The 27956-nt window shown below is 54.2% G+C and overlaps 1 protein-coding gene across 4 annotated transcripts; it reads left to right on the forward strand.

The window, feature by feature from the left end:
- The first annotated feature begins 874 nt into the window (after positions 1-874).
- On the forward strand, positions 875-27906 carry Sbf1 (SET binding factor 1). Of its 4 annotated transcripts, none has more exons than XM_059246882.1 (41): positions 875-1097; positions 8382-8467; positions 8756-8893; positions 9070-9228; positions 9312-9422; positions 10201-10306; positions 10432-10564; positions 10661-10769; positions 10846-10959; positions 11082-11159; positions 11530-11643; positions 11722-11850; positions 11933-12031; positions 12108-12312; positions 12396-12508; positions 13227-13376; positions 13715-13783; positions 13873-14034; positions 14114-14382; positions 14477-14649; positions 14730-14803; positions 14880-15075; positions 15287-15414; positions 16026-16204; positions 16312-16448; positions 16563-16770; positions 17092-17288; positions 17370-17522; positions 20195-20272; positions 20646-20827; positions 20907-21086; positions 21783-21884; positions 21954-22139; positions 22237-22363; positions 22437-22567; positions 22637-22867; positions 25902-26009; positions 26397-26608; positions 27076-27163; positions 27246-27377; positions 27465-27906. In XM_059246882.1, the coding sequence occupies exons 1-41, from the start codon at positions 1043-1045 to the stop codon at positions 27561-27563; spliced, it is 5700 nt and encodes a 1899-aa protein (XP_059102865.1). In that variant the 5' UTR covers positions 875-1042; the 3' UTR covers positions 27564-27906. The 4 variants fall into 4 exon arrangements, with proteins under 4 accessions (XP_059102865.1, XP_059102866.1, XP_059102867.1 ...); XM_059246883.1 differs by having other exon boundaries at positions 17385-17522; XM_059246884.1 differs by lacking the exon at positions 20195-20272.
- Positions 27907-27956: the final 50 nt, after the last annotated feature.

Here is a 27956-nt window from a genome sequence, read left to right on the forward strand (position 1 = left end):
AAGCCTAGGAGGCTGGATTGGACGTCATGATCTACCTGCTTCCCCCTCCCAAGGGCTAGATTATACACCTACACCACCAACTGGACTTCTCCCTCATTCTTGAGTTTGGTTTCAATTCATTCTCCAGATCCTGCAGGTGGAGGAAACAGGATGCTAGTAGGTAGCTTGTCTTTCAGTTCCCACAGAAACTAAATTCATCTACACAAGCCCCGCCCTCCCCTTGGACCTCCCTGGTCAAAGACTTTGCCTCTCCTACAGTGCACAGCCCGTTACCCATGTCACTGCTAGAGGTCTGGCTAACCCCCTGACCTCCAGGGTAGTCTGATCTGCCAGGAAGGTGACACACGCTGGGACATGCTGCAAATGTTTTTTTTTTTTTTAAATGCAGGTGTTGGACATCCCAACCATCCAAAAGTGAAGTCTCTCCCTTGGCAGCGTTTGAGGCGAAGCCCTGGCCCCCCCAACTTGAACCTCCAGTTTGGGAGACTAGCTGGACAAGGCCCGGTCTCCACGGGCTTACTTCAGCCAAAGTGAGCCGGAGCCTCGGGACCACGCCCCTGGCCCTCGGGATTAGGATCTCCTAAGGGTGAGTTCCAGGCCTCTCTTCATTCCGGGGCTTCAGCTTGGACGAGGAAATATGCCCCGGTCCTGACCCGTGTCTCAGGTCGAAACATCGGCTGCGGGATCAGGGTAGCTGACCCGCCCCGGCCGCCGTCGGCTTCACCCGCCCAAAGGGTTGAGCTGGTCCTTGAGCGTGAAGTAGTGGGCGGAGCAGCGCTCTCGGGACCCGCCCCACACCGGGTGGACCAATGGGAGCGTGTTGTACAGGGCCCCGCCTACACGGGAGGGGCAGAACTGCGCAGGCGCACGGAGGGCCCGGGCGGGCCGGCTGGCTGGGAAGATGGCGGCGGAAGCCCTGGCCAGCGGCGCTGCAGAGGAGCGGGCCGGGGGTGTCCCAAGTGTGCAGCTTAGGGCCAGCGCCGGGCCATGAGCGCGCCGCCATCGAGTCCTCGAGCCGTGGAGCCCGCCTGCGCCCCTTGCCATGGCGCGGCTCGCGGACTACTTCGTGCTGGTGGCGTTCGGGCCGCACCCGCGCGGTGAGTGCCGAGGCTGAGCGCCCAGGGACGAGCTGGGGTCTGAGGGACTGGGACTGAGGACTCGAGGCTGAAAACACCCGGCCGGAGGCAGTGTTAGAACTTGGGGCCGAGCTCTCCGGGCCTGCGAACAGAGGCCTCCGAGGTTATTGGTCACCGTGGCGTCCGGGGTAGCTCGCGAGGACCCCAGACTGTTTGGCCTGTGTAAGGGCCGTCCTCCCGCACCTGGGCACCTGCATCGGTCTCCTGAGGTGGGCAGGGGCGTGTGCCCCGGCGCGGGAGGTGGGAGGGCCCTGCTGCAGTTCAGTCTCCCCGATTCCAAGTTGGGTGGGATGGGCGCACCCGCCTTGGCCGACTGCCGGTGGCTGTATCTGGGAATTTCACAGAGGGGGGCGGAACGTTGGTTTTCCAGCTTCTCTGACCCAGTGCTAGTTCCGAAACCTCAAGCACGCTTGGTGGGGTGCAGTGGAAGGGGAGGGGGTTCAGAAATTGCTAAATGGATAGGTGGTATTGAGCTGGACTTCAGAAGAAAGTGTCAGACTTGGAGAAGAGCATTCCTGGTGCTCGCCCTGCTGTCCAAGCCTGCAAGCCAGGCCCTCCGTGGGGGATCAGTGTGGTGATTGGTGCTCATGTCTAGGAGGCCCTGCTCTGGGGGTTAGCACCTGTGTCTGAGAGCCCTTCAGCCCAGGGGGTAGGAGAAAACGGAGCCTGACAGTGACATCAGCAACAGCCATGGAGACAACAGTGTTGGGGTGTTGGCTAGAGTCGTCAGTGTGCCAGGCCCCGCACAACCCTTTGTGTGTATGATCTCATTCCTCCCAATAGCCCACTGAGGTTGCCTTGCTGTTGCCCCTATCTTTAGGATAGAATCGGGCACAGAGAAGTTGAGTGCGGTTCTGGGACAGAGAGTGGGGACTTGCAGTCTAGCTGTCAACTCCCACCTGTAGAGGGGCAGTATCTTAGGGACAGCTGTGTGGCCAGACTAGGCAGCCCTTCATTCCTAGAGGTCACGCCTCCTACCATGTTCTTCTACCATCATCTCCTCCACACAGTTACCCTGCCGCCTCTCAGTCACTGTCACCATTTAGGACGACCTAAACTTTCCTCTTTGCCTTTCTTCTTGCTAAGTCTTCAGTAGGACTGTTCCTTTGTTTAATGTCTACCAGCTGGACCCCAGACCCACTGGGAAACCTCTGCATCACCGTTGTCTTTGTCTCCAGCCCCTCTTCAGTACCCTCTCACTGAGCACCTCCTTCTCTCTGTTCTCATGTATTCAAGTCTGTATCTCTTGGCACTCAGTCGTGAGCATCTGCCTTTCTCTCCAGAGAGGGAGTTCTCAAAAGCAGAGACCACATTGTCTTCATCTCCCTGTCCTCTTCGAGCAGGAGGCTTGCCGCCAGTGCTGTGCTGGCGCACCGAGGGAGAGCCTGGGCTCAAAGGCACGTGTGAAGGTCAGCCAGGCTCCCCCTGGAACTGGAGTGCTGCTAGAGAATCAGGGAACAAAGCTGGCTGAGGGGCTACTTTACTCTGAGGGGTCTAGGGCTGGGTGCTGGGCCAGGGCTGGAGGAACAAAATGGACTTGGTTGGTGGTGAGAACAGTATGAAAAATGTCCCGTGAGGCCGAGACTGCAGGCAGAGACCAGGTCAGATAGGTATGTGTGTGTGTGGGGGGGGGGGGTGAAGTTGAGGGTGACATAAGGAGGTGTAGGTGGTCTCCGCGAGAAGCTTGCTGTGACACACGTGGACTCACTGATAGAGCCACACAAGAGATAGGTACCTCTGACCTCTGAGCAGGACAGAAAACAACTCTTGCTCGTAGGACCAGAAACTGCATGGGATTCAACTCCGTTTATGACTGGGAAACAAACTCTAGCTCGCCTTACAAGAAACACACTCTGCTTTTGAGAAAAGAGCACTCTTCTACTCTACTGTGTTTCCTATAGGGACAGAACAGTGAGCTTGCTCAGAGGCTGAGGCCAAAGGTGGCTACTTGTCCTGAATGATGTGAAGGAGTAATTCTCAAATTACCCATCATTGTGGAACCAGAAGGCCATGGAGCCCTCTAAGTGTTGCCTTCTAGGGTCAAAATTGACTAGTTGCTGGCTAACCACTCAGCCTCGAGGCATTTCTTTGAGGAATCAGTCCAGAATTGGGTCACTGGGTGGGCCAAAGACAAGGGGTGTGCGCACTGGGAGCTAAAGACTCAAAGCTGAGGAACACGCTGAAAATTAGTGTGTTGTGGAAGATTACTTTAACTATGTAAAGATGTGTTGCATTTGTTTATGTAGCAGAATAGTTGTTTAACTATGTAAAGATGTGCTGTATTTGTTTATGCTGCAGTTGTTTAACGTGTAAAGATGTGTTGCTTTGCCTGCCTATGGCACCTGATTGGTCTAGTAAAAAAATGGCCAGTAGCAAGACAGTAGAGGGATATGTGGGGCTGGCGGGCAGAGAGACTAAGGAGGAGGAGGAACCTAGTGGGGAGAGAGAGAGAGAGGCCCAGGGCCAGCGAGCCAGGCAGCCGCCAGCCAGACATGGATAGGACACACAGAATGAAAGAGAGGTAAAAAAGCACCGAGGCAAAACGTAGATGAACAGGTTCATGTAAGTTACAAGCACTGGTGGGACAAGCATAAGGTAAGTCTGAGCATTCCTCACTAATAAAAAGCCTCCGTGTTGTGATTTAGGAGCTGGTTGGTGGGTCAGAAGAGAGCCTGCTACTTCGGCTGTCCTTCTTTGTCACTCTGTCACTAGCCTTATGCCAGTCCTTGTGCTCTCTCTGCCCCAGTCTCCTCATCTTGAGATGGGACGAATCCCATTCATCTAAGCTGCTACGAGGCTGTCAGGAGCACTCACATACGAAGCTATAGCACAGGACAGGCTGGGTAGCCGATGTGTGAACAGTGGGTGCTCCTGAGGAAGGTGAAGGACCCGCTGTACTGGCTGCCCTAGGACATTGGGGCGGAGATGCAGGGTCTTTTAGGGTGAGGAGTATGAGGGAAAGGATACTCATATTATTTTTGTTCTGAAGCAGAACTTTTTCTTTGGAGCTGCTAGGTATAGGACCTGGGTGCTGGGTGCCTTTTTAAGCTGTCTAGGTTGGGTCCAGAGTCTTACCTGAGGTAGCATCCTGGTTGCTAATGGTTACAGTTGGTGACCTCTCAGGGAAAGTAGACAAGGTTACAGACAGTAAATGGCTGGACTGTGTGTGAGACCCTTCCATTTTAGGCTCTAAAGTTTAGAGGATGCCAGCTGGCACAGCATAGGCCCCTCACCAGGTGAATCAGGGAACACCCTGTGTGTGCCTTGTCTTATCACTGAACTAGACACCTTCTTTAGGATGAGGACCCGACAGCTTAGCTTAAGACCCCTTGCCCAGCTCCCAAAAGTGGTCAGTTAATTGTTGTAGCTTGGCCAGTGCTCAGTTATCAGACACTTTACCTGGCCTAAGCCTGGCAGGTACCCTCCTCCTACTGCTGGGGAGGAAGAGCTAGATCTCCAGCACCCAAGAAAACGACTTCTGTTCCATGACCTGGCCTCCTTCAGTCCTGATGATAATGAGGTGGCCACATTCTTGGGCCCCATCTATTGTCCCCACCCATGGCCCTGCCCTCCCTCTGGATCAGGTTGGGGCTGTTTGGGATGGCTGCAGTTCCCTCCCAGCCCCCCACCCCGGGAGTCTAAGGGTCCAAGGTTTTGCTGAGGTGGATTAAAGCTTCTGTGGTCTGTTTATGGATTGGGGACAGGTCAGAGAGGAAAACTGAAAAAGCTGTAGCTCCCTCTGCACTTGTCCTCTGCTGCAGCTCGCCTGGGGGGTTGTCTTCGTCTTGAAGTCTGATAGTGAGAAAAGCAGGAAGGTAGTATTCTGTTGTTCCCTCCCTTTTCCTAGAGCGGGGCTCCTTAGAGGCTGCAGCTACCTGGTGCTGTCCAGCATGTGTGGTGAGGTGTGCGGTGGGCCAGGAGAAGCTGCCGTTCCTTCTTTGCCTTCCCACAGTGCACACTGTCCATGGCTGGCCCTCCAAGCATCGGAGCCTGGCACTGGTGATGGGGTGCTGCCAGCAGATGACAGAATACATGGTCTGTGTTCTGCCACTCAGGCCCCCAGCCTACATGGGCCTGGTTGGTGGAGGAAGCTCTTGCTGAGGTGCTTTGAGTACGGGAATCCCAATGTGTTTTCCTAGTATGGGCCTACCCAGCCTGTGGGTTCAAGAGTGGGTCAGGGACTTCCCATCTCTGCTTCAGTGGACTTGGTGTCTATCCTCCATAGGCTCCCCAAAGCGCACTGCTTTGCAGTGTCTGGCTGAACTGTTGGGATTAGTCCCAGCACTGTTAGGTTAGTGAGGGAGGGTGCTCATTCTCTTCTCTACCCAAAGTGGGCAGTGCTTTGGTGGGTCAAGTACAGCTACAGCCATTACAGGTTACTCTTGTTGCCAAAAGGTTTTAGTGGATGACAGACATAGAGGCATGGCAAAACCCCTCACCTAAATGCAAGCCAGCAGTGTGGGGTCTCAGAGAAGCCAAAGGAGAGAGTTACCAGTCTTCCTCACGGTCCTGTTGGGAGGGCCTGCTGTGCCTCAGGGCCCCGGAAGTTGTTCTGCACTTCTGACTGAGGAACCTGTTTGTTTGTGGGGTTGAGTTGGGCTGGGTGTGGGGAGGATGGTCATATAGCTGACTACATGAATTCAACAAGCCCTAATTAGGCTGTAGTCTGTGCCATGCACAGGAACTTGTTGTCTGGTCAGGCTACTGACAGGTATACCAGTTGCCTGGAGACAGGGGCTATACTTGTTGGAGGGAAGGCTTCAGGGTCCTGCTACAGGCCCCCCGATTTAGGCTGAGAGTGGATAGCAAGCTTCTTAGAGGAGGAAGCACTAGACTGAAACCTGACGGTGAGATCCTGGGCTGTTGAAGGTACAGAGAAGGTGCTCAAGAGAGACCACTTGGCTATCTACCCATCTACCCTTATGAGGCAGTTGGAAGTCTCAGGAAAGGATCTCTTTAGAGTGTAGGACCCTCAGAAGACTTGAAGACAAGTGGGAAGTGGGAATTAAGATTTCACAGGATGAACGGTGCTGGCAGTGGATGAAGACCATCCTGTGCCCATTCCCCTGGGAGGAGAGGCTGCTAAAAACAACCCTCAGAAGGCTACTAGCCCTTCTGGCCTTGGGAAGGCTGCAGAGCAGAGGCTGCTCTCCCTGTCTGCACACCCCCCTTCCTTCCTCCGCCTGCTGCCTCGTGGCAAGAACTGGGTGAGCCCTGGGTGCCAGCCAGGGCTGGGCCCAGATGGTGGTTTAGGGCCGAGCACAAGGAGGCTCTTGCCTGAGTGGGTTGGGGGAGGAGCCACAACTGGGGGAGTAGTTTGTGTGTGCGCATGTTGTGTGTGTGCTTGTGTGTGTATGTGTGTGCATGCATGTGTGTATGTGATCATGTCTTTGTGCATGCACTGCCTAGGCCTGTTGAGGGTGGGACCTGAGGGACCCCCTGGGGGTTTTGTCTTGGTGGGACAGGTGCGTGGGTGTGTGTAGGTAGGCATGACACCAGCAGACACCTGTCCCTTCCTTGTCTGTTGCCTGTCGCCTGCAGGGTGTTGGTGGTGGGAGGAGGGGAGCAGGAAGCTGAGGTTTTCTGAGTCATAACAGGCTCCTGCACCCCACCACCTCCAGCTTAGCAGCAACCTTCGTAGTAGTCACATCCTTGATATTTTCTCCATGGTTCTAGAGGCACGGGTGATCTCCCATGGTTGCAGCTGAGTTCTTTTGCTCTTAGGGGACCTGGGCATTGTGTCCTGTTGTCTTGGGCTTGTGTGTTCAGCACAACTGTGTCTAAGTGTAGGCTGGGTGGATGTGAGGCCATATTCTAGCAGGCCCATTGCACACTGAAGTTTTCTGGGACTTTGGCTAAGGTGGGGAGGATCCCTGAAAAGACTTCTTTTCTTTTTCTTTCTTTCTTTTTTTTTATTTATTTTTTTATTTTGAGACAGGGTTTCTTTGTGTAGCTTTGGCTGTCCTGGAACTAGCTATGTAGACCAGGCTGGCCTCATACTCAGAGATCTGCCTGCCTCTGCCTCCCGAGTGCTAGGATTAAAGGTGTGTGCCACCACTGGCTGGCATGAAAAGACTTTTATGTTGAACACCCTCCCCTCACTATCTGCTTCTGCTGCTTCTGCTGGTGGGAGCATCATCAGCATTGAGTCTGGTCCATGTAAAGGATGGGAGAGCACTATGCCCTGCGGATCTTGAAGTTGTACATGTGAGAGGCAAAAGTGAGGACGCTTGTCTTTCTTGCCATACCACAGCGGTTCTCAACCTGTAGGTTTCGACCCCTTTGGGGATCACGTATCAGATATCCTGCATATTACATATTTCCATCATGATTCATAACAGCAGCAAAATTACAGTCATGAAGTAGCAATGAAATAATTTTATGGTTGGGGGTTCACCATAATGTGGAACACCATAACAAAGGGTTGCAACACCATGAAGGTTGAGAACCACTGCCATACCATGTTGCATCTTCCATGAGTATATGAGGCAAATGATATATGTCATCGTTGTTACCATCACTTGGCCTCCTGATTTGGTGGTTTAGGAGTGAGCCCCAGGCAGGGACCTTCACTCCACCTACATAGACTATACTTAGAAGTACTTTCCTTGCTGGTACAGACAGGGGCCTGGGAGCTCCAGCGTTCAAAGGGGCAGGTCCCTGCTAAACTCTTGACTTCTGAGACTTGTGCTCTGGGAGGAACTGTCTCTGAGGTACTGTGAATAGGTAGCAATTTGGAGCCATGGTTGGTGTTTCTACCTGTGTAAGAGAAGCTGAGGCTTGAATTCCACACAGATAACAGTTGTGAGCATGGGCCCAGGGCAGACAGGTGACAGGGATCACCAAGGTACCCAGTGTATATCCAGACATGCCCACTGTCTGCATGGTGCTCACTGTCTGGCAAGGGGTTGAGGGTTAAAGCTGCAGGTTGGCAGTCAGGGAAGTTGCTGAGTTAGCCAAAAGTACTCTGCCTCCCCCCCCCCCCCCCCGCCCCCAGAGGATCCTATACAGTGAAAGATTAGGCTGGGCTAGTAGGTGGGAGGAGAGGTCTGAGGCCTTCTCCATCTTCCTTATGGTGGCCTATCTGCACAGAAGTGTGTTTAGAGAATGGTAGATCTGGGAGCCTAGGCTGAGACGATGCCCGATGAGAAGGCGCTGTTTCCACCCTGGGCCAGTCCTGACTGTGAGGGTCGGGGGTGGGGATGGGAATTGGGGGGCACTCTGACCACCTGCTCTTGTTCGCAGGGAGTGGGGAAGGCCAGGGCCAGATCCTGCAGCGCTTCCCGGAGAAGGACTGGGAGGACAACCCTTTCCCCCAGGGCATTGAGCTGGTGAGTGTGGAGGCCTAGCCTAGGGGATGTCAGGTCCACTGGGGGGCAGCTGGCCTGACAGGCAGGGTGTCTTGCTCATGTCACTGTGTCCCTTGTAGGCTTCACCCTAGATGGTAAGGCCAGAGCCCTCCTTCCAGAGGTGTTCCCTGGGTGATAAAAAGGTGCTTCGTATACCCTGCAACTCCAGGTCCTGGCAGGGCAGATGCTTGAGGGCAGGTGGTGAGGGAAAGGGGCTAATTCTTACTGTAGGTGTGGGTGCAGGCATTAACTGCTGATCCCTCCTTGTAGTTTTGCCAGCCCAGTGGGTGGCAGCTATGTCCCGAGAGGAATCCACCAACTTTTTTTGTGGCTGTCCTTACTGACATCAACTCTGAGAGGCACTACTGCGCCTGCCTGACCTTCTGGGAGCCAGTGGAGTCCACACAGGTCAGTTGAAGCTCTGGTGTGCAGCATGTGAAGCTGAGCCTTGAGCCATGGCCAGCTTGCTCTACCTCTGGGGGTACGTTCCTGTTGGGGAAGGCTGGATCTGAGTCACCTCTTCTTCCACTTGGGCTCATGGAATGACTCGGATGAGAGCCAGGAGGATGGGTTTCTGTCTGCAGGAAGTGGTGTGCAATGAAGATAGCACAGAGAAGGAGGAAGAGGCAGATGAAGGAGGCCAGGCACGGCTGTCGTCCACAGCACCAGCCCAGCCCAGCCAGCTTTTTGCTCCAAAGACTCTGGTGCTGGTGTCCCGACTGGACCACACAGAAGTGTTCAGGGTGAGGAGGGCCACCATAGCGGCACGGCAGTACGTGGGGTATCCCCGTCAGCTGTACCACTATTCCCTATCTGGTTGTTGCAGAATAGCCTTGGTCTCATCTATGCTATCCATGTGGAGGGCCTGAATGTATGCCTCGAGAATGTGATTGGGAACCTGCTCACGTGTACTGTCCCTTTGGCTGGGGGATCTCAGGTAGGTCTTGGAGACAGCTGGGTGGCCACAGGCCCTCCTGGTACAGTCATAGGAGGTGGGGGTGGGTACCTGTTGGGCACTCATGGTCCTGCCTGGCCGAGCACACAACCCAAGGCCTTAGATACTCCCTTCTGCTCTGGTGCCGTCGTCTGTCATCTCCTCTTAACCCTGTCTGCTTACTTGGCTTTGTACCTGTACCTTTGGGCCTGCCTTTCCAGTCTCTGTCCTCTTGATCATTGGGTGTGTGCCTGTCTCTGGATGCCGTGGTTGTCCGTGTATCTTTTTTTTTTTTTTTTTTGTTATTCGAGACAGGGTTTCTCTGTGTAGCTTTGTGCCTTTCCTGGCACTCGCTTTGGAGACCAGGCTGGCCTCGAACTCACAGAGATCCTCCTGGCTCTACTTCCGAGTGCTGGGATTAAAGAAGTGTGCCACCACTGCCCGGCTCCGTGTATCTTTCTGTTTCTTACTCTGTGCCTTGTGTCTAATGGTGTCTCTCTGTCTGTCTGTCCTGTGCAGCTGGACTCTGTTGAGGAAGGAGCGGTATGGATTCTTTGTTTCTTCTGCCCACTCAGGCCCTGCCCCACTCAGATCAGAGGCAGACCCCCCTTACCTTGAGTTTTCTCTGCAGCACTGGTCAGCCAGCAGAGCAGGGCGGGACCTTTCCCTCCAGCGGTCTAAGCCAGTCCCATCTCAAGACCTGTCAGCTTACCTGGGGCCAAGTGCTCAGAGCTGATACCGGCTGCCCACACTCTAAGCTCTGGTCGATTTCTTTCTACAGAGAACCATCTCTTTGGGGGCTGGTGACCGGCAGGTCATTCAGACTCCACTGGTAGACTCACTGCCTGTCAGCCGCTGTAGTGTGGCCCTACTCTTCCGCCAGCTGGGTGAGACTGCCTCTTATACCCCACCCCCAGTTTCCTGTTCTGGGACCAGTGGTCAGAGGTCAGGGTGCTCCCTGTGTACTGGAGTAGGGACTCGGGCCCTCACCAACCCTGTCTTCTTTCTTCAGGCATCACCAATGTGCTGTCTTTGTTCTGTGCTGCCCTTACTGAGCACAAAGTCCTCTTCTTGTCCAGGAGCTACCAGCGTCTTGCCGATGCTTGCAGGGGCCTCTTGGCACTGCTGTTCCCTCTCAGATACAGGTGCTTTTCTGCCTAGCCCTTCTTCCTGGCCTCCCTGGTCCCTCTGTCTACCCATCTATCCTCCGGGGCTTACAGTGTCTTCTGGGCCTGTTGCAGCTTCACCTATGTGCCCATCCTGCCAGCACAGCTGCTAGAAGTCCTTAGCACGCCCACGCCTTTCATCATTGGGGTCAATGCAGCCTTCCAGGCAGAGACTCAGGAGCTGGTAAGGGCTGTGCTTGGTGTCTGCATCACTGCCTGGGCTTGCTGATCTCTCACCACTTGCTCCCTTTGGTGCACAGCTGGACGTGATTATTGCTGATCTTGATGGAGGGACGGTGACTGTCCCTGAGTGTGTGCACATTCCACCCCTGCCAGAGCCACTACAAAGCCAGACCCACAATGTTCTGAGCATGGTGAGGGTTGGGGCCAGGGTGGGGCTGGAGCCTTGGGCTTGTGGGAGCCATCACCTGACAGCCAGGGAACCCAGAGCCTAAGGTCACCATGCAGTTTTCTCTGCTCCTCTCTGCGTCCACAGGTCCTGGATCCAGAGCTGGAGTTGGCTGACCTTGCCTTCCCACCCCCTACAACATCTGCTTCCTCCCTGAAGATGCAGGTGAGGGTCACTGCTGCTTTGATACAGAGATTCCAGTGCCTCTACTGGCCAAGCTGATGGTGCTCAGACACTCGGCTTACCTCCAAGCTGACCTCAGGTTTCTGTACCCTAGGCAGGAAGGAGCCTAGGAACGAAGGAGCTATACAGTTAGTTAGGTGTGGTGATTGTTCTGAGTCAGTACAGTGAACCAATCAAGGGGCCGTGGACAGGAGCTACTGTTCAGCACTTGCTTGGAGGACTCACTTGACTGCACTGTAGGGAGAGGCAAGGGGGGCAGCAGAGGTGCCTGGGAAACGCTGTGCCTGGCCGTGAGTGGGGACAGAGAGAGTACTTGAATGGACCCGATACCTGCATTGACTTGTTCTCTCAGGACAAGGAGCTTCGTGCTGTCTTTCTGCGGCTCTTTGCTCAACTATTGCAAGGTTACCGCTGGTGCCTGCACATTGTGCGCATCCACCCAGAACCCGTCATTCGTTTCCATAAGGTAGGCTGTGGGGCTGGGGCTGGGGCTGGAGATGGCTCCATGAATCCAGGAAGAGCTAACTTCTCGGTATTCTCCCAGGCAGCGTTCTTAGGCCAGCGTGGGCTGGTGGAGGATGATTTCCTGATGAAGGTGTTGGAGGGCATGGCCTTTGCAGGCTTTGTATCAGAGCGAGGGGTCCCTTACCGTTCCACAGACCTGTTTGATGAGGTACAGCCCTGCCCCTGCCTGTCTACCTGTCCCTCTCCAACCCGCTCAACTGACCCCCATCGTCTTGTCTCCTCCCCCTTAGCTGGTGGCTCACGAAGTAGCGCGGATGCGCGCGGACGAGAACCACCCCCACCGTGTCCTGCGTCACGTCCAGGAACTAGCGGAGCAACTTTATAAGAATGTATGGTGGGTGACATGGAGGGCATGCTGCCACTTTGGTCTGGCCCGCCAGCCAATGCCTGCCTGTGTTCCCTCAGGAAAACCCATACCCAGCTGTGGCAATGCACAAAGTGCAGAGGCCAGGTGAGGCCAGTCACCTGCGGCGGACTCACCGGCCATTCCCCCGGCTAGATGAGGGCACAGTTCAGTGGATTGTGGACCAGGCTGCGGCCAAGATGCAGGGTGCACCCCCAGCTGTCAAAGCTGAGAGGAAGACCACTGTGCCTTCAGGGCCCCCCATGAGTATGTAACTTGAGGGGGAAGACAAGCTGGTTTAGGATGGGTACAAGGCCAGGAGTTAAAATGAGCATGTCCTGTCTCTTTAGCGGCCATACTAGAGCGATGCAGCGGGCCTCACATCAACAGTGCGCGTCGCCTGGAGGTGGTGCGGAATTGCATCTCCTATGTGTTCGAAGGGAAAATGCTTGAAGCAAAGAAGGTGAGGCTTGTCAGGTGGACCGAACCTCTAATCTGGGCTTGGGGCAGCTGCTCTCCGGAGACTCAGTTCTTTCTTCTAGTGTGGTAAATGCTGAGCCTGTGCAGTGGCTGCATGGATAGGAGGATACTCCTTCGTCTGAGTGGACAGCAGCATAGTGTACACACTATATACAGTGTAGACCTGTATATGCCATGGATTTTTGGAGTGTTTGTTTGTTTGGGGAGGAGTTTTTCAGACACAGCCTTTATAGCCCAGGCTGGCCTGGAGCTCACTATCTAAGCCAAGTGGGCTTTGCTCTTACTCTGTCTTGGCCTCTTCAGTGCTGGGATTAGAGGCACAAGCCACCACGGCTGGCTTGGTTGCTTTAATAATCTTCTTGCATGCCATTCTGCCCTTCATTGTGTTCGCGAACACCTCTGGGGTGTTGGGTGGTGTTTCTGTGGGGCTCCCTCCAGAGCACGTGTCCATACTTGGCTTGGGAGCCAGCACCGTGCATGCCTGGTGTCTGTGTCCTCTGAACTGTGGAGTTGCTGGGTCCGCTGGAGGGTTTAGTTTGTACTGGTCAGTGAAAACCAGAGCCTGAGCACACCTGACTTACATCGGCCTTTGGGCTTTTCTGTGCTTGGAGCTTGGGCTTGGCCGTCTCCACTTTGACGCTGGGTGAGGATTTCCCCCGCGCTGCCTTCTGTTCTACATTTCCCCTTGTCTCTGCCTCCAGTTGCTTCCAGCTGTCCTCAGGGCCCTGAAGGGGCGAGCTGCCCGTCGCTGCCTCGCCCGTGAGCTTCACCTGCACGTGCAGCAGAACCGTGCAGTTCTAGACCATCAGCAGTTTGACTTTGTCGTCCGCATGATGAATTGCTGCCTACAGGTGAGGCCGGCCTTCATCTTACCAGGGATGTCACATGGGTGGGTCGACATGCGGCCTCTAGTGTCCCTGTGACTCTGACAGTTAGGAGAGACTGTGATCATGGGGTGAGAGTGAAGAGGGGGTGCAGGGGTCTCTCCCATGTGATGGGGTTGGGGAGGTCCATAGTCTGTGGAGAATGGGGAGCTGAGGGAGCCCTTGTTGGCACTGACTTTGAAACCTGAGGGAACAGTTCCAGGCGGCAGTGGTGGGAGACACTGGCCTGTGATGGCCGGAGAGATGGGATGGGGTGTGGATGCTCTCCGAGAGGGGCTCCCTGTCACTCCTGGCTCTGCTCACAGGATTGTACTTCCCTGGATGAGCATGGCATTGCCGCTGCACTGCTGCCCCTGGTCACAGCTTTCTGCCGGGTAAGTGTCAGCAGGGTGGTGGGACGAGCTTTCCTCCCTAGTCTACGCTTGCCTGTGTGCTCGTGACCTCTCCACTTGCCTTTCTGTAGAAGCTGAGCCCAGGGGTGACCCAGTTTGCATACAGCTGTGTGCAGGAGCATGTAGTGTGGAGCACACCACAGTTCTGGGAGGCCATGTTCTACGGGGATGTGCAGACCCATATCCGGGCCCTCTACTTGGACCCTTCCGATGATCGTGTGAGCCCCTCCCAGGTGTGCAGGACTTCTGGGGCCTGGGCTGGCTTGGGGGCAGGTACCTTAGTCCCAGCTTACTCTGGCGGTGCCGTGACAGGAGGTTGGGGAAGCACAGTCTCAGGATGATGAACGATCTGCCCTGGATGTGGCGTCAGAGCAGCGGCGCCTGTGGCCAACCCTAAGCCAGGAGAAGCAGCAAGAGCTGGTCCAGAAGGAGGAGAGCACTGTGTTCAGCCAGGCCATCCACTATGCCAACCGCATGAGCTACCTTCTGCTGCCTCTGGACAGCAGCAAGAGCCGGCTGCTGCGGGAGCGGGCAGGGTTAGGAGACCTGGAGAGTGCCAGCAACAGCCTGGTCACCAACAGGTGGGGTGGGGTCAGTGGTGAGGCCTGGGCCAGGGAGAAGGTGTATGGTGGGGGTGTGGTGGTGCTGGTGCCCACACACCCCCTCCTGGCCCAGCATGGCGGGCAGTGTGGCTGAGAGCTATGACACAGAGAGTGGCTTTGAAGACGCAGAGACGTGTGATGTGGCTGGGGCCGTGGTCCGCTTCATCAACCGCTTTGTGGACAAGGTCTGCACAGAGAGTGGGGTCACCAGTGACCATCTCAAGGGACTGCATGTCATGGTGCCAGGTATGGTGGGACTGGGCATGGGAGTACTCCTCAGATGGGTGGCTGTAGGGGCCCAGGGTATGAGACCTGCTCTCCCCTAGACATTGTCCAGATGCACATTGAGACGCTGGAGGCTGTGCACCGTGAGAGCAAGAGGCTGCCCCCCATACAGAAGGTAAATAGTGGCTGACAAGCTGTGGGTACCTGAGGCCTGGGCTGTGCTCTAAGTTTCTGCTCTGTTTGCTGAATAGCCCAAGCTGCTAAGGCCACGCCTGTTGCCTGGTGAGGAGTGTGTCTTAGACGGCCTTCGAGTGTACCTGCTGCCAGATGGGCGTGAGGAGGGTGTGGGAGGCAGTGGAGGGGGCCCTGCACTACTCCCAGCCGAGGGTGCTGTCTTCCTTACCACATACCGCGTCATCTTCACGGGGATGCCTACTGACCCCCTGGGTAAGCCTCTGGACCTTCTTTCTGTGCCTCCCCAGCTCTTGGAGTAGATAAGATTTTCTTTTCCCTTCCCTTTTCTCAAAGAATCAAAGCCCTGTAGGTGATAGGCCCCATGACGCTCCTTCCCTACCCACCCAAGACCTCCATGTCTGGTACCCTGAGATATGAGCCCTTTTCTTCTCCTCCCCCTTCACTACTGCTTGACCTGTGTAAGTGGGGGAGCAAGTGGTAGTCCGCTCCTTCCCCGTGGCTGCATTGACCAAGGAGAAGCGCATTAGTGTCCAGACCCCTGTGGACCAGCTTCTGCAGGATGGTCTGCAGCTCCGTTCCTGCACATTCCAGGTGAGGAAACTTAGGTCTGCTGCAGCTAGTTTATGCTCTGTAAGTGGGTTCCTGCCAGTGGGTTGTTGACTCGGGCCTGTCACATTGGCTCTCAGCTTGCTATCATCTGACCTTTTGAAATAGTGGCCTCTGTGTATTTGTCTTTTTTTTTTTTTTTTTTTTTTTTTTTTTTTAAGATTTATTTATTACATATACAGTGTTCTGCCTGCATGTATGCCTGTAGGCCAGATGAGGGCACCAGATGTCATTACAGATAGTTGCTGGGAATTGAACTCAGGACCTCTGGAAGAGCAGCCAGTGCTCTTACTTAACCCCTGAGCCATCTCTCCAGCCCCTGTGTATTTGTCTTTATCCTTGGGGCATTGACCTTCTGAGTCCAAGTTTTGAGTGTACTGCCTAAGCTGAGACCTCATCAAGTAGCCACTGAAGTTTACAGTTTATACACATTGGACCCTGAGTTACATGGACATGATGCCTCTCCTTAAAAGGCAGTTTGCCTGCCTCCGTGGTGTTGCATGCCATAAGAAGGGAGCCTGTGAACTGAATGCTATCTGATTCGGGGGGAGCCTGGTAGCCACTTAGAGCCCTGAGGGTCTATTTGTCTGACCCAGCTGCTGAAAATGGCCTTTGATGAGGAGGTGGGGTCTGACAGTGCTGAGCTCTTCCGCAAGCAGCTGCACAAGCTTCGGTACCCACCAGACATCAGGGGCACCTTCGCCTTCACGCTTGGCTCAGCCCACACACCCGGCCGGCCGCCACGGGTTGCCAAGGACAAGGGTCCTTCCCTCAGGTATGGAGTTGGGTCCCAGAGCCAGGGCAGCCAGGTGCTTATTATCACCTAGCACAGTCTTCCCTGGACCTCCTGCCCTCTCAGCTCTGTTGGACTTTTATGCCTAGAACCTTCTCCCGGAACCTGGTGAAGAATGCTAAGAAGACCATTGGGCGGCAGTATGTTACTCGGAAGAAATATAACCCCCCTAGCTGGGAGCATCGGGGCCAGCCACCCCCTGAGGACCAGGAGGACGAGATCTCAGGTGGGAGCAGGGTCAGGGAAGTCTGTGTGTTCTCTGTCAGAGATGGTCCCATGGAGGCTCGGGCCTGGGTTGGTGGTCTTTAGAGATGCTCCCCAACTACTATACTGTTTGCAGTGTCAGAGGAGCTGGAGCCCAGCACACTGACCCCGTCCTCAGCCCTGAAGCCCTCTGACCGTATGACCATGAGCAGCTTGGTGGAGCGGGCATGTTGCCGTGACTACCAGCGCCTTGGACTAGGTACCCTGAGCAGCAGCCTGAGCCGGGCCAAGTCTGAGCCCTTTCGCATCTCTCCTGTTAATCGCATGTATGCCATATGTCGCAGGTGAGGGCTGGCCAGGACACACCAAGAAGATTTTGCCAGGGCTGACTAGGGTGGTAGGCAGTGCTTGAACACCTTCCCTGCTTGCCATGGGTCCCAGCCATGGATCCTGGAGAAACAAGGAGCCTGGGCAGGAGGTGGAGAGAGGGTTGGGCTGCGGGTTTGGTGGAGGCACCCAGATAAGCATAACGTGCCTTTGGCCTTCCGGTTCTGGGAGCCATGGGTTTGTGCCATTGTGCTCACCCTGTTGGCTCTTCTTACCTACTCTGGATAGGCATGGGGCAAGGCCTTAGACTGCCCTCCTGATACCTCCAACTCCTGCAGCTATCCGGGATTGCTGATTGTCCCCCAGAGCATCCAGGACAATGCCCTGCAGCGTGTATCCCGCTGCTACCGCCAGAACCGCTTCCCTGTGGTCTGCTGGCGCAGTGGGCGCTCCAAGGCTGTGTTGCTACGCTCTGGGGGCCTGCATGGCAAAGGTGTCGTTGGTCTCTTCAAGGCCCAGAATACACCTTCTCCAGGTACTCCTCCTTTGTTCTGCCTGTGTGTGCCTACCCTGCTTGTCCAATCTCCACCTCCTGCAGCTCTAGCTTCAGCTCCAGCTTCTCCTTTCTCAGGCCAGACGCAGGCAGATTCCAGCAGCCTGGAGCAAGAGAAGTACCTGCAGGCTGTGGTCAGCGCCATGCCCCGTTATGCTGACTCGTCGGGACGGAACACGCTTAGTAGCTTCTCCTCGGCCCACATGGGTGGTCATGGTGAGAGGGTGCTTTGGGGTGAATGGTGGCATAGAGCAAAGAGGACTTTAGGCTGTGGCAGCATTCATGGAGGGCTAACCAGCAGGGGGCAGAAATGACTTTATTGTGGGTGTTGAGTATGGGACAAAGAGGGACTTCTCTTCGTGTTCTGGGACAGGGCAGGAATACTGCCCAGACCAGGTAGGTGAGTGTCCTGAGGCCCTCTCTCTTCTGACCATAAGCCTGTCCATTCCTCTCCTTCCCTAAACCAGGACATCTCCCAGAGGTCTCTAGGTCCGACAAGTGCTCCGGCCATACCTTGCTGTGTTTGCTGATGCCTAGAGCCCTTGGAACATCCCTCGAGTCATTTTTTCATCCTTCCTCTAGCCTGTCCCTTCCAACTGTCACTCCGCCCACTAGGTGGCCTTCATGTTCTTCTGTCCTGGCTAATTGGATCTTGTTTGCTCTGCTCCACCCTGAACACACTAAAAGGGGTGCCAGGCCAACCGTCTTCCCATGCTGACCTCTGCTTATGAGGCACCCACACAGTTCCTTGCCTGAGAACTGCTGTCATAGTTGTGTGCAATGTCTTCTGTTGTTATGAGCTGGGTCTGTTGTCTGAAGGAGGCCCAGAGATCAGGTGTGTGCCTCTGGCTATTAGTTGAGCCCCTTTTTTTGCTGCGTGGAACTTGCTGCCCAGCACTAGCTTTGGGCTGACTGTGTTTACATAGTTGTCTAGGTGGTGGTTCTAAAGAGTGCTGCCCTGTGTATGCTCTCAACGCTCTCTGTGAAGGCAGATAACCTGGGTCCAGTGTGGTTGGCAAGTGAACTGTGGGGTAGGGGCACTGCTCTGGTCTGGCTCATTCTCACGGCCTGCCTGGTAGATGCTGGGGTCCTTGGCAGTTGATTCTTCGATGCACAACTCTAGCCACTAACTTCATACCAAGCCTAGTGTGTGTCAAGCTGGGTCCTTGTGCTTGGAACTCTGTCTCAGCACTGGGTGTGGCATCTGCCAGGCTCTTGAGTCATCTTACCAAGCTAATGCGACGGTATCACTTGGAAGTAAGTTGCCTCAGTCCATCTTGTCTGCTTAGCAGGTGGTAGCTGTATGCCAAGCCTTAACCTCCAGTCCTTGCCTCCCCCTCTTGAAGTTGGGGGGCTACATTTTCTCTTTTGGGATCAGCTTCTGAGAGCACAGTGGTACTGGTGCCTTTTTAAGGCTTGGTAGCACCTCCTATGAACAGAGCCATCTTATGGCCCAGGGTCCTTAAGTTTGTCTGTCTTGTCTATCTGGTTCCTATACGCTGACCACCCAGGTCTATTGTTCTTTTTGTTGGTGGTGTTGTGAGACAGCATTTCTCTGTGTAGCCCTGGCTGTCCTGGAAATCACTCTGTAGACCAGGCAGGCCTCAGACTCACAGATCCACGTGCCTCTGTCTCCCATGTGATGGGATTAAAGGTGTGAGCCACCACACCAGGCCAGGTCTGTTGTTCTTGCCTGCAGCTGTCTGTCTGCCCTTCCCTCTCTCTGCAGCCTCTCTACCCTAGGCTTCTTTACTCCCTGTTGAGCCCCTGGTTCTCGTATGGACTCACCAGTTTGTCAGTGATCTTCATCTCTTGCTGGCCCCTAGTGCTAAGGACAGGGCAGCAAGCTGGCTCTCGTGGTCACCAGGCGATACCAGTCTGGTAGATAGGCCAGATTGACCCGTGTCTCAGTTTCCTGAGAATACCTGATTTCTGTGTGATTTTTCTTCCGGAAATTCTGAGTGGCACCTTCAGGCAGCATCCTCCCCTCAGAAAGTATCAGCCTGCACCTTCCTGAGTGTCCCCTGAGCATCTCTAGCCTTCTCTGGGGCTACTGTTGCTACCTCTGGTGTTGTGAATTCAAGGTGTAGGGCCACCTTCCCTGACTGTCCAGTGGTGAGCAGGAGTCTGCTTTCCCTCAGCCCTGCTTGGATCTCCAGCTTGCACCCTAAGTAGTCTGAGGTTGTCGGCACTGCAGGCTGGGTAACTGCTGTCTGTGATGTGGAGTTGTCAGAGAAATCGGGGTGGAAGACTGGCCTGGAGCTCGGCCGTAGTCACCCTTGCATTGGGTGGGGTAATGGTGTCTTGCCCCAGACATTTTTTCTGTGTACTGCATGAAGCCTCTACATAGTCAGGTAACCTGAGATACGACTCAGGCTCCTCCCAGACACTGCCACATTGTTGCAGCCTGTGACTGTGGCTGATGCAGTCCTGGGAAGAGATCCGCTTGTGTTCTGGGTTAAATTGTCCTCCTATCCTTCTGGCCCTTCTTTCTTCCTCTTTCAGTTGCCTCTAGGTCTCCTCCAGGCTGAGGCTCTCAGGTACCTCTTGTGTTTGGTCTGGGTAAGGCTACTCCATGGTTGTATGTTGATCGCTTCTTTCAGGAATTGTCTATCAGACAGTCCCTGGCTTAAACTACAAGAAAGAGGGTCTAGGAAAAATCTGAAGACAAGATTGCTTGGAGCTGTTTGAAGAGCCCCATATGGCAAAGCCTGACCCTTCCCAGCATCACAGGCCCTCTATGCCTAGCTGCCCCTGGTGGGAAGGACCCTTGCCTGAACAGACAAGGGCCGATCCTGGTGCTGACCCCTGGGAGTGGGACTTGGTGGGAGCCTCTGGCAACCCAGGCCTGGGACCAAATCTGAGCCTTCTCTCTGCTGTGCCCTCAGTGCCCAGCCCCCGAGCCAGGGTCACCACGCTGTCCAACCCTATGGCGGCCTCGGCCTCCAGATGGACTGCGTCCCGAGGTACCGTACTGGGGCTTTTCCCTTCCCTGGCACTGATGGCCCCTAGTAGGAGTATGTCTTGGGCACTAATCTCTCCCTCCACACCCAGCACTAACGCCCCCTCTGAGAGACTAGCACAACTGACTTCCTAGCCCTAGTTATTCACCTGCCCAGCACCTGAGCCCACTCCAGATGCTAACATAAGACACTAACACAACACCCCTCCCCACGTGCCTCAGCATCTGTGTGTTCCAGCCCTGCTCCCTCTCGTGGCCTGCCGACCACTCTGCCCTGCCTGGAAACTCAGTCCCCTCCCTGGAGGCCAGGCCCAGCCAGCCCCAGGTAAGTGGTGCCCTGACCTCAATCTCGTGCTTACTTGGGGTGTCCTTTGCAGGCAAGTGGAGCAGTGTCCGAGCCAGTGGCCGCAGCAGTGGACTGGGTGCCGATGTGGGCTCGAGGCTAGCTAGCAGAGATCTCCTCAGCACCCCCCACACCAATGGAGCTCCACCCGATTCTGGCTTTCTCCGGCCACAGCGGGCAGCCCTTTACATCATTGGTGACAAAGCTCAGCTTAAGGTAACTGGGGTAGGGACACAGGGCCAGCAGGGAGCACAGGCTAGGTTTGGCTCACAGCTTTTCATTGGCCTTCTTCCAGGGTGTGCGCCCAGACCCCTTGCAACAGTGGGAGCTGGTGCCTATTGAGGTGTTTGAGGCCAGGCAGGTGAAAGCCAGCTTCAAGAAATTGCTGAAGGCCTGTGTACCTGGTTGCCCTGCCACTGAGCCCGGCCCTGCCTCCTTTCTGCGCTCACTAGAGGACTCAGAATGGCTGATTCAGGTCTCTACACTGCCTCTGCCTCTCTGCCCATCTGGGTGCTAGGTCTACTTCTAGGTCTGAGTTTCCTTGTTTGATATGTTGGGTACTGGGAGGAGGGCGAGGAGATGTGCACTTGCTATGTAGTATCATAGTGTCTGGGAGGCAGCTGATGGTCTGGGCCTGTTCAACGTTGGGCAGGCCAACAATGAAAGGGATGTTGGAGCCTGTCTGCTGTTTTGGGGGGTGAGGGGAGTTGATCTCCACTGTGGAATGTGGCTTGTGGACAGGGCCCTCTGCTGCTTTGTCCTTTCTGGAGAATGGAAATGGGTGTTGTGCCATCGGTGCCCTGTGACAGCTAGAGCACTTAGGGATGGGACTGCTGGGCACCTGAAGGGCAGGGACTTCCTCTCTTTTTGGGACAGGGTCTCACAATGCCGCGCTGGCTGGCCCAGAGTTTGTGGCAGTCCTCCTAGCTGCTGGGATTACAGGCATCTTCTACTACACCCAGCAAGGACAGGGACTTCTGAGTCTGCCTTCCTCGTCACGGGGGTTTGGGGAGGGGTGGGCAGGCTGGAGGAATCATGCAAATGTGACCAGAGCAGAGCAGATCATGTCCGTCCAGTGCTGTAGGTACTACTGCCTTAGAAGGATTCTGTGGCAGTGTGAGCCTCTGGGACCGGATTGGCTGTAGTGCCCAAGGGCTGCCTGTCCCCGCAGATACACAAGCTGCTGCAGATATCGGTGCTGGTAGTGGAGCTGCTGGACTCGGGCTCCTCTGTCCTGGTGAGCCTGGAGGATGGCTGGGACATCACCACTCAGGTATGTGGCAGATGCAGGGAAGGGGTGGGGTGGGCTCCTCAGATGTCCTGACGTCGGTGGTGCTGGCAGGTGGTGTCCTTGGTGCAGCTGCTCTCAGACCCCTTCTACCGCACTCTGGAGGGCTTCCGCCTGCTGGTGGAGAAGGAGTGGCTGTCGTTTGGCCACCGTTTCAGCCACCGTGGGGCCCACACCCTAGCTGGGCAGAGCAGCGGCTTCACGCCCGTCTTCCTGCAGTTCCTGGACTGTGTACACCAGGTGGGTAGGTAGGCTTGAGGTAGGGAGGTAGGCTGCCGTGTAGGTAGGCTTGAGCAGTTCTTCCCTCACCTGACCTCCGACCCACTACTTCATGCAGGTCCATTTGCAGTTCCCCATGGAGTTTGAATTCAGTCAGTTCTACCTCAAGTTCCTCGGTTACCACCATGCATCCCGCCGTTTTCGGACCTTCTTGCTGGACTCTGATTATGAGCGTATTGAGCTGGGTATGTAGGGAAGAAGGAGATCTGGGATGACTCTGGGTTAGAGGGGCCTAAGCTCAGTGCTACGCTTGTGTAGGGCTGCTGTATGAGGAGAAGGGAGAACGCAGAGGCCAGCTGGCATGCAGGTCCGTGTGGGAGTACGTGGACCGGCTGAGCAAGAGGACCCCCATGTTCTACAACTACACATACGCACCTGAGGACACAGAGGTGAATGGGCTCTGGCGGGGGCAGCAGCTCCTGCATGGCCCAGCTTCTGAACGTAAGACTTGTTCCCAGGTGCTGCGACCCTACAGCAATGTGTCCAATCTGAAAGTGTGGGATTTCTACACCGAGGAGACGCTGGCTGAGGGCCCCCCGTATGACTGGGAGCTGGCCCAGGGGCCCCCTGAGCCTCCGGAAGAAGAGCGGCCTGATGGAGGTGCTCCCCAGAGCAGGCGCCGTGTGGTCTGGCCGTGCTATGACAGCCGCCCTCGAGTCCAGCCTGACGCCATCTCACGCCTGCTGGAGGTGTGTGCTGCCCCGGAGGAGGGCCTGGTCTTCCTCCTCCACTGGTTGAGACACCAGGGCCATAGCTGTGCGTATGTGCGTGTGTCCCTTGGGAACTAGGGCGGCTCTGACTCCATCTACTACCATATGAACTGCTTGCTTACTTAGGGTAGTTGTGGTTCCTAGGTCTCTGTCCCGTGCTAATAGATATTTGCAGATAGTAGTGATGAGAAAGCATTTGCCAAACACTCTCAAGACCTTTGCTCTTGGCATGTGTGTCCCTTGACATGGTATATTAGTCATCATTGGTCATTGTGAGGAAATACTGGAGATAGGCTAACTTACAAGGTTGAGAAATGTATTTAGCTTTCAGTTTTGGAGGCTCAAGGGCATGTACTCAATTCTGGTAAGTCTCTGGGCTGGGTCACATCATGGCAGAGTCTCCCAAGTTCTCTGTGACCCAAGGACCTTCCACCAGGCCCCACCTCTTAAGATTGCATTACTTCCTAGTCTGTTACCCAGGGACTAATCTTACTTTCCCATGGACCTTTGCGGTACAGACTGCATCTACCCTATGCTACCTTGCTTTAAGTAACTTAGGTAGCTCCCAGGCATCAGTGCAGGCAGGGTTTCTTCCCCAGGAGCCATCTGCCTCTGCTTGTCAGTGAGTAGTAGCTCATCTGAGTTCCAGCTCTGGAGCTTAGATGTCACCGTCACCTCTCACTTGCCATCTTTTCTGAGCACATCTGCTCAGGAATCGGAATCAAACAAGGGCCAAGTGAGCTATGGGAGTTTGGTGTGTGGTAGTTGGGACAGTGTACAGGTGGCAGGTCCTGTCTGTGGCATGGCCTCTCTCACTGGTTCATCAGGGGCTGAGCAGTCAGAAGGGTGTGGGTCTCAGGTCCTAAGCAGGGGAGGGTGCGCCCTCCTCTGTGCTGGCTGAGTTTCCTTCAAGATTATCTGAGCATCTTAGGATCTTAGAGGGACCTGGTCCAAAGGGCTTATTGCTGGAAGAGAGAGGGAGGGAGGGAGACAGTGTGTTTTGTGAATGAAGGTATGGAGGACGACAGTACAGAGATCAGAAGAGTCCTTTACCTCTGTCATCAGCTCCATCTGATGTTACTGCACTCACTTAGCTTTTCTATGGCATAAATGCACATAGTATTTTATTTTTGTTTAGTTAACTTTGTTTTAAAGAAGTTTTAAAAATGAGAGAAAAGCTTTCTTTTTTTTGCCATTCCCAGTATCTTTTCTTTTCCAGTACTGAGAATTGAACTCAGGACCGTTATATATGCTAGGCAGGTGCTCTACCACTGAGGTAGAACTGTCACTTGGTGGGGTGTTTTGTTTTGTTTTTTTTGAGACAAGGTCTCTCTAAGTTATTCTAGCTGGGTGCAATTTGAGATCCTCCTGCCTCAGCCTCCCCAATAGTTGAGAGAACAGGTATACTCCAATCTGGTCTCTAATAATCACTTTTTTTCTGTGTATATCTAGTCTAATCCCAGTTCCTTTCAGTCTGAAAAACTTGCAATATTTCCTGTAATACAGGTCTGCTGGTCACACATTTCCTCAAACTTTGATTTTTTTTTTTTTTTTTCGGTCTGAAAACATCCCTCCACCTCCTTTCCTTTTGCCTTTTGGTGGTGTTGTAGATGAGTGAATCAGTTCTAGCGCCTTGTATACACATGGCAGGTGCTCTGCCACTGAGCCATGAACTCCCTTCTGATCCTTCTGCTTCAGCCTGCCCAGTTTTAGGATTTGGGAACTACCACCTCAACTCTCATTTATTTATTTATTTAGTTTTGGTTTTTCGAGACAGGGTTTCTCTGTGTAGCTTTGCGCCTTTCCTGGAACTCACTTGGTAGACCAGGCTGGCCTCGAACTCACAGAGATCCGCCTGGCTGTGCCTCCCGAGTGCTGGGATTAAAGGCGTGCACCACCACCGCCCGGCCTCATTTATTTTTAAGAGAGAGTATTGCTGTGTTTTCCTAGGCTGGCCTTGAACTCCTGGGCTCAAGCGATCCTTCTGTTTTTATTTTAGCCTCTCGGGTAGGTAGAACTACATGGGAAACACGGTGCCTGGTTTTGCCTACCTGCTTCCCCCTCCTTTCTCTTTCTCTGTGTTATTTAGTGGTGTTGGATACTGAATCCAGAACTTGGTGCATGGGAAGCAGGTGCTCTCCCAGGACCTATACTACACTCAGCCCATATGTCATTGTTGTGAAGGGTATTTTCTCTGAATATAGAATTCAGATGTGGCAGCTTTTTACATTCAAGCCCCCACTCTACCCTCCCCCCATTGGGAGAATACTAATTAAACCCACATACTACATTCAGTTTTACAAAATCATTACATTGTTTTCTTGCTTGCATTACTTACACTATAATCAGTGTTCATTCATATCCTTATAAAGTATATAATGTCATTTTTATTTTTACCATTTGTGATAGGGTCTTGCTGTAGAGCTCTGGCTAGCCTGTAACTCACAGAGATTGGCCTGTATCTGCCTCTTGAGTACTAGGATTAAAGGCATGTACCATCACTGGCCTGGATAGATATATATATATTTTTAAATTTTAATTACAGTTACTTATTGAGCGTGTCTGTGTATGTGTGCAGTGGAAGGTCAGAGGTCTGCTTTCAGGAGTCAGGTCTCCTATTCCATCATGTGGGTCCTAAGGCTGCACTTCAGCTGGCAGGCGTGGCAGCCAGCATCTTCACTGGGAAGCAAGCCATCATGGCTTCCCAGTCTGGAGGTTTTTGCTGTTGTTTTGTTCTTAAATATTTTTTAGATTGAAAAAATTCTTTAGAGTATGAGTGTTTTGCCTGCATGTATGTCTATGTACCATATATATGCCTGGTACCTACAAAGGTCAGAAGAGGGTGTCGGATCTCCTAGAACTACCTGTCAGATCCCCTGGAACCTCAGATAACTGTGACCACTGTATGGATAACTGGACACCAAACCCAGCTCCTTTGTAAGAACAAGTGTTCTAAACTGCTGAGCCATCTTTCCAGCTCTTGGATGTTTTTTTGTTCACCAATTCTCCCCAGGAGCTGCAACGGTTGGAGACAGAGCTAGGCCGACCTTCTGAACGCTGGAAAGATACCTGGGACCGGGTGAAGGCTGTGCAGCGCCTTGAGGGCCGGCAAGATGGACGTGTGAGTGGGGTGGGGATGGTAGGCTGGGCCGAGGAGCACCAAGTGTGTGTGTTGCCAGGAGATGGAGGCCGACGGCTTTGATTCTGCAAATGTCTACCGTAAATCAAACAGGGAAGGGGAAGATGAATAGGAAGCCCACTTACACAATTTAAGTAAAACATAGCTCTCTGAACAGATGAAAATAGGTTTATTCTGTATCCCAGAATCTAATCAATATTTATATGTATAATTCAGCTATCATTTGGCTTAAAAGGGTTTATTGGGAAATGTTAGCGTTTATACTATTTTCTACAGGGAAAATATTTTACTGTTTAAAGTAACCCTGGACTTTTAAATTATAACCTGTTTTTATGTTAAGGAAAAACCCTTCCATTCTGCTTCCTCCAGGGCACCTCTAGCTCACTGCTGGTGTCCGCGGTGCCCCACCACCGCCGCTCGTTAGGTGTGTATCTGCAGGAGGGGCCTGTGGGCTCTACTCTGAGCCTCAGCCTGGACAGTGACCAGAGCAGTGGCTCAACCACATCCAGCTCCCGTCAGGCTGCCCGACGGAGCACCAGTACCCTCTACAGCCAATTCCAGACAGCTGAGAGTGAGAACAGGTGAAAGGCACCTCCCGCTGCATAGCCACTTCCGGACGGGGGGATGGGGCCACACACGACGGTGTAGTGGGGCTAGCAGGTTCTCTGGGGAGCTTTAGTTTAAGTAGGAGGACGTGTAGAAGCCATGACAGCTGCCTGAGCGGAGGACAGCATCAAGAGAGGGTTGGCTTGTCGAACTGGTGACTCTAGCAGGGCTGAGATGGAGCCAAGGAGCACCCTAAGACTGCCACTAGATGACACTGAGTCTGGAGGGCATTTTACTATGGTTGCTGCCAGATTTGACTAAGTGTTCCTCCTCTTTGGGAGTGTTTATGTCACATGAGACTGCTTTCCCACCACCCTTAAAGTTCTGGTGTTTGGGACCCAGTGTCTGTCACATGACAACTATAGAGAGACCAACCAATCATCTCATTTCTAGAGGTAGTCCCCCACTTGTTAACTTGGCTCTGATTCTGGTACAAATGCAGGTCCTATGAGGGCACCCTGTACAAGAAAGGAGCCTTCATGAAGCCCTGGAAGGCCCGCTGGTTTGTCCTGGACAAGACCAAGCACCAGGTGAGTGACGAGTGGCAGGGACAAGGGAAAGAGATGGAAGGCAGACCTGTCCTAACTCGGTGCCTCTTGCTCCTCACCCCAGCTGCGCTATTATGACCACCGAGTGGACACAGAATGCAAGGGTGTCATTGACCTGGCAGAGGTGGAAGCTGTGGCACCTGGCACACCCACCATAGGTGCCCCTAAGACTGTTGATGAGAAGGCCTTCTTTGATGTGAGCCTCTGCCCAGGGGTGGGGAACACCTGGGGCAGGGGGCTTGGAGTTGTAGGGTCCGTGGAGTCAGTAACCTGCTCTTCCCAGGTGAAGACAACACGTCGTGTTTACAACTTCTGTGCCCAGGATGTCCCCTCGGCCCAGCAGTGGGTGGACCGGATCCAGAGCTGCCTGTCGGACGCCTGACCCTCCCGGCCCTGCCCGGGCTGCTCTGCTTCCAGTCGTTACAGACCACTAGGGGTGGGCAGGGCCGCCCCGGCCATGTTTACAGCCCCGGCCCTCGACAGTATTTGAGGCCCTGAGCCCCCCAGCACTTGTGTGTACAGCCCCCGCCCCGCCCCACCTGGCCAGCTCTAACTTATTGTGGTGTCATGGCTGAGCCGTTTAGGGACGAGGCCATGGTACAGCCCTGTATCGGGCTTGTAAATAGTCCACCCCACCCAGCCCATCAGTGTGCTGGCCCTGGCCGGCTGGCTGTACTGTTGTTTCTAGAACCAGAGTCTATATAAAGAGAGAACTAACGAACACACTCCTGTCCCTGCATCAGCCAGTGTGTCATGGGTCTGCCCAGAGGGGCTC

Source organism: Peromyscus eremicus, chromosome 20 (genome assembly GCF_949786415.1).
Source record: "Peromyscus eremicus chromosome 20, PerEre_H2_v1, whole genome shotgun sequence".
NCBI lineage: Eukaryota > Metazoa > Chordata > Mammalia > Rodentia > Cricetidae > Peromyscus > Peromyscus eremicus.

What these genes read in the sequence shown, in the direction of transcription:
- Sbf1 (XM_059246882.1), top strand. Translation starts at nt 1,043, where the DNA reads ATGGCGCGGCTCGCGGACTACTTCGTGCTGGTGGCGTTCGGGCCGCAC. An exon ending in TCCGTTCCTGCACATTCCAG is followed by an intron (nt 15,415 to 16,025) that starts GTGAGGAAACTT and finishes TGTCTGACCCAG; the next exon opens with CTGCTGAAAATGGCCTTTGA. An exon ending in TTATGAGCGTATTGAGCTGG is followed by an intron (nt 22,364 to 22,436) that starts GTATGTAGGGAA and finishes ACGCTTGTGTAG; the next exon opens with GGCTGCTGTATGAGGAGAAG.